At 35.8% G+C, this 5714-nt stretch overlaps 1 protein-coding gene across 1 annotated transcript in view; it reads left to right on the forward strand.

The window, feature by feature from the left end:
- Positions 1-3787: 3787 nt before the first annotated feature.
- The window catches only part of LOC109581422 (proteasome-associated protein ECM29 homolog), a 4255-nt gene continuing 2328 nt past the window's right edge, over positions 3788-5714 (forward strand). Inside the window, exons 1-2 of the mRNA XM_019995521.1 lie at positions 3788-3850; positions 3927-4057. Of these exons, the coding sequence (XP_019851080.1) occupies positions 3823-3850; positions 3927-4057 (159 nt within the window). The 5' untranslated portion in view covers positions 3788-3822. The remainder of the gene's footprint in view (positions 3851-3926; positions 4058-5714) is intronic.

Genomic DNA, 5714 nt, shown 5'->3' on the forward strand with positions numbered 1-5714 from the left:
AGCTATAAAAAGTGATGCAAAAACATGAGAACAACCTTTATCATACCACAACATGCAGCCTGAGGGAGACTAAAACTGAATAATCTGAAAGTTATCAATCAATGCATAGCAGTGACAAGGAATGATTTTTCAAGTGGTTTGTGTTATTTACAGATGAATTAGTCTCTATTTATCATCTAGTTCTTTCAATTGAATATGTCCTGAGTTCAATGAGTGGCCATAAAGAGGCCATTACTCATGTTTTCAAAAAATGTAACTATTTTCTGCGATAAGTATGGGTAGTTTGTGTCTTCAAGACCGGGATGACTTAGTTTCTCAATGTGTCTCCTCTGCTAAAGTGAGTTCAAGCCCTTGCAATAAGTATTTTCCATTGCAATGCATGCTTCTTTCCCACAATTGGGCATGGTACTTGTCATTGTGACAGTATTCTGACTCATTTCCTCAGATTATTATGGTTAATACTCAATGAATAAATTATCTTGAAAACGAAGAATAACTATATTCACCACAATAGCAATCAACACCATCTGAAAAAAATATTACAAATATTATTTTTAAAATCAACAAGAACAAGAACATTGAAAGTTTTAAAAAAACAAGATGAAGTAGAATTCTAGAGTAAATTTGTAAAAAAAGTAACAGAAACAAGGACAAGTAGGATTCCAAATGACCAACAAAAATACGAAATGAAAATCCTACTCTCGTGACACAAATTCTACTCTACATTGCAAGATGATCTGTAATTTCTTAAACAAAAATATAGAAAGTACAATGTAGAGTAGAATTTGCGTCACCAGAGTAGGATTTTCATTTCGTATTTTCGTTGGTCGTTCAGAATCCTACTTGTCCTTGTTTCTGTCACTTTTTTACAAATTTACTCTAGAATCCTATTTCATCTTGTATTTTTAAAATTTAGTGCTTTATTTTGGTGGTGCTTTATTATGGCAATTTTGCTGTAAAATTGTAATTGGCTGTTTTTAATTTGGCGATTTTTGTGTACACGTGCATTACATTAATGATTGGCGGCTTTAATATTGGCAATTTTGCTTGCAAACTGCCAATGGCTAAAATAAAACTCAACCAAATTATTTATTTCAGTGTCACGCCCATTATCATTAGCACACAAGTGCTTCTAACAAAATTTAAGTATTGAAATATTCATTGCTCTCTAAAGTAAGGCACTAAGGCAGTCTATATTTTGCTTGTACTGATAGTGATACCTAATCCAAAATATCATTATAGAATCTGAAGTGCCTGTATTTTACAAAATTTATTTCTAGGTCCTAGGATACTACATTAAATTATTTACCTGTCATGACATTCATTACAAAACACCGAGCTACTCTCTACCACGGTGGCCCCATGAACAGTTTTCACATGCCTTGAAAGACTCGATTTATGTGCAAAAGTCCTTTCATACAGACTGCAAGCAGACATAAGGAATTTTAACATGAGGAATGGAACACGTGTCTTCAGGATATCCCCAAAATACGGGGTTTTACTAGATGCTAATCTTCTGTCTGTAATGACTTGTACACAGGACAAAGTTATGCGCTTTCTAACAGCAAAAGAACATAGAGATACTGTCTAAAGACTTCTCTAGAAGCATTAGAAGGTAGAGAGAACCTTCATAAGTCTTAATAAGAACCCATGCAGTTGTACTTGCAAGGTGGGGAAAACAATTGTAGGAACTATTTTTACCGGGGGCACTGCTACACTGACTTTTGGTCCGGCAACACTACAAGGCTAATTTTTACACTATTCTACTCCAACTATCCATGCGCAGGTCCGCAACTGTTTTAATAACTCTAACCGGCAATAAGATAAAGTTGCCCTCTCTCTATCACCCCAGCCCAGGCCGCTTACCTCGTTCAGCCATTTTGTTAATTAAAAAAACGTGCTCCAAAATGTGGGTGCAATACTTAGTGGAGGTTCCAGTTCCAGCTAAAAGAAGGTATTTAGTCTTGGATACCATTGTTTTATCATTTATGTGTGTTTAATAAATTGTATTTCAGTTAAAAAAACAAACCGTGGCAATAATATTAATTCATGTTATGATCATGAACTTGCAACATGCAGAAACAACATTCAACAGGACCGGATTGGAGTGAAGAGATGGGTACTGTCATCTTCTTGAACCAGATTTGTGTCAAGATTATTATTTTACCATACTTCACTAAACACTCAGTATAGCATTCCATTAGCATAACACTCAGCTGTTACAGAGTGACTTAGGACTGTTATCTAACTGGAGTGAAGCTGAATGGTCTTGCTTTCAACAGTGAGAAGAGCTGTGTGATAAGCTTCCATCAACCAAGGTCAGCTCCTGTAATTTTTGACTATACATTAGATGGTGAACCTATTGCTCACAGAAGTACTTGCAAAGACCTTGGTGTTGTCTTCTCTGATTCACTCTCTTGGTCCACCCAAGTAGACTTGGTGCTACAGAAAGCATATGGTATACTGAGGAGAATAAAACGAGTCTTTCCAGGAGCTACCACACCAACTGCTGTTAAAAAGACACTATATCTGTCCCTGGTACTCCCTATACTTAATTACTGTTCCCCAGTGTGGCGACCCTCCCTAATCAGAGACATTATCTCACTAGAGAGACTGCAGAGAAGGGTAACCAAATATATCCTGTTTGACTTCCAGATGGACTACAAGTCTAGGCTCGAAACTCTAGAGCTCCTGCCCCTAATGTACTATCTGGAACGTGCCGAACTTGTCTTCTTCTTTGTACAGTTGAACCATAGTGACCCGTGTTTCAATGTGTATGACTACTTCTCCTTTGCATCCTCTTCCAAATGTACCCGTAGCTCAAAGTTCAACAAGCTAGTCCACTCTACTGTCTCACTGACTCAAGCTCGACATACTTTCTTTCACCGTCTCCCCAGACTATGGAACTCCCTACCCCCAGTAGACCTATCAATATCTATCAACAAATTTAAGTCTCTAGTAAATCGGTATTTTAAAGATAAATTCAACAATGTTTTTAACTCAAACAATGCACACACTTTTAATACTGTCTGTCCATGCTCTATGTGTCTGTGCTGTCCTCTTCCCTCTTCTTTTACTACTCCCTCTTAATTTACTATTCTTGTGTCTGTTTGTTTATTTATTTCTTCCAGGATGTCAGGACACCTGTTCCTGACAACCCTTCAGGAATTTCTTCCTCTCTCCTCTGCCCTTCTCCTGTCTGTTTTTCATCTGCTTTGTATAAGTCCTGTAAAATTCTAATAATAATAATAATAATAATAATAATAATAACTATTCACCACAATAGCACTGAATTGTCACCATCTGAAAAAATGTTACAAATATTATTTTTAAAATCAACACAAACAAGAACATAAAAAAATTTAAAAAAAAACAAGATGAAGTGGGATTCTAGAGCAAATTCGTACTGAAAAAAAAAGCCTAACAGAAACAAGGACAAGTATGATTCCGAACGACCAACGAAAATACGAAATGAAAATCCTACTTTCGTGACACAAATTCTACTCTACATTGCAAGATGATCAGTAATTTAAAATAGAAATATTAAAAGTATAATGTAGACTGAGTAGAATTTGCGTCACGAGACTGAGTAGGATTTTCATTTCGTATTTTCGTTGGTCATTCGGAATTATACTTGTCCTTGTTTCTGTTACTTTTTTACGAATTTGCTCTAGAATCCGAGCTAGAATCCTACTTCATCTTTTTTTTAATTTTTTTAAACCATAGATGCTTTGATTCCACTCGGTGCGTGGGCGGCTAACTTCCTTTATCCACCCATTTCCTTCCAACTCATACTCAACTTTACCAATTAGCAGTCACAAAATGGATGGTGCTTATCAGCAAGACATTGGTAAGTAATAATAATAATAATTAAATATTGACTGCAGACTGAAGTGAACCAGCTGATCTACTCTCAATATTGATAGAGCTACTGGAAAAGGCTTTCCTCATGTTTGGTTTGGCAGCTGATGACCGAGAAGTGGAAAGATTAATAAAAGCTTTCTTGGTTCCTGTTACTTTGAAAATGAATTCAAAATTTAAACCAGTTCAAGACAAGGTACTAACTTTATATTGTATGGCTGATAGTATTGAAGTGGGTGGTGGTGACTTGCTAGATTTTGTGACTTAATTCCTGCAATTTTGTTCACTGAACGCCTGGATACATATCATATACAGTACATGTAATACTGGGTTTGACTTATACTGTACACTTGATGTAGTTGATGTATGACCATATAATTCCATCATCATCAAGAATATCTCTTGTTACCTACAAGCATAGTCCATGTCCAGAAATTAGAGGACACGGAACTTAATTTTTCAGTAAAACTTCGTAAATTATTGAAAGCTAAATGTAGGTAACATGAATGGAAGAGTAGCTTTTCACTCTTCTCTTGAATCACTAAAGCAGGAACAAGCTTCATTTCACTTAGCATACTATATGCTACAACTTATGCTCATATGTTATGTTGAAGTGTGGACTTCTTAGCTCAAAGACAAGGACTATTTACACCGCCATTTTACATTCACTTACATGTACCGTATTGTTTTTTTCCAAATGTTAAGCAATATAATTTTATTTCTTTTCATAAATGGCCTTCGTTTCACTTAGGACTAACAAATAGAGTTTGCTACATGTATATTATGGTATAAAAATTAAGGAGATTGCATTATGATAAGCCATGGACTTTTATGGCTGAACACGAGAAGTTTTTGCAATCGGATTGACTGCAGTTGCATCTTATACCATATTAAGAGTACCAAAGTGATCTGAAAGCCTAGCAAACAAGTATTTTGAAGGAGATGAGGCTGTTTTCTGTCTCTTGAAGTCTGAATTGGCTGTATTTGGAGCTATCATAACTCTTCCCATCAAATGTCCTTCGTCTGCCGTTTTCTTGCAAATTAGAACCTCACAGACATTTTGTAGTGATAATTATATTGTTATACAACTGATCTTTCTTTCCCTTAAAGGCTAATTCTCCTCAAAAGTAAGTTATCATCGACAATAATGCTCTTTTCACCAGACCGCCATTTTGTTACTATGGTAATGGTTAATTAAAACATCATAATTATCCATGAATATCATTATTATTAAATGTCCACCAGTGCAATAACAATTTCTGGACATGCAGACCCTGCCCTCTTGGTTTAAGTCTGAACAATACAAAACCAATGACTGTAGACCCCCTTAGGCAAGAATTAGTTTGCGATACCGTATATTCTATCCACCAGATCCCCGTTAACTAGGTTAATGATATTCATAGAGATACTTTTAAAACAACAGAATTTCTTGGCTGCCATTTTGGGGGTATGAACTATACAGTAACCATTGGGCCAAAAAGGCTAAAATGGGCCTGATCTGCTTCTCCACGTAACTTAGAGGCTCCTGACTGTCGCAGTGGTAAAGAAAGGAAGATTAATTTTGAAATATTTTCTCTCTGGATGTAGCTCCTTTGCTTAATTTGTTGGAAAAATGGTAAAATAACACCTTTTCCTCGTTGAAGACTGTACAAAGTATACCCCCAACATGGCGGCCAGAATAATTTTTTTCATTTATGGTATCCAAATGAATATCATTAAAATTTTTATGAATATCGTGCATCTCATTCTCACAGATCTGGTTGATATACAAAGAAATAATACAAATGAGTTTTCATCTGCCATGTTTTACGTCAAAGTTATGCAGAGTTCCAATGGCTGATGTACAAAGAGAG

The sequence above is a fragment of the Amphimedon queenslandica genome, unplaced genomic scaffold (assembly GCF_000090795.2).
Source record: "Amphimedon queenslandica unplaced genomic scaffold, v1.1 AMPQUscaffold_13440, whole genome shotgun sequence".
In the NCBI taxonomy this organism is placed as follows: Eukaryota; Metazoa; Porifera; class Demospongiae; order Haplosclerida; family Niphatidae; genus Amphimedon; species Amphimedon queenslandica.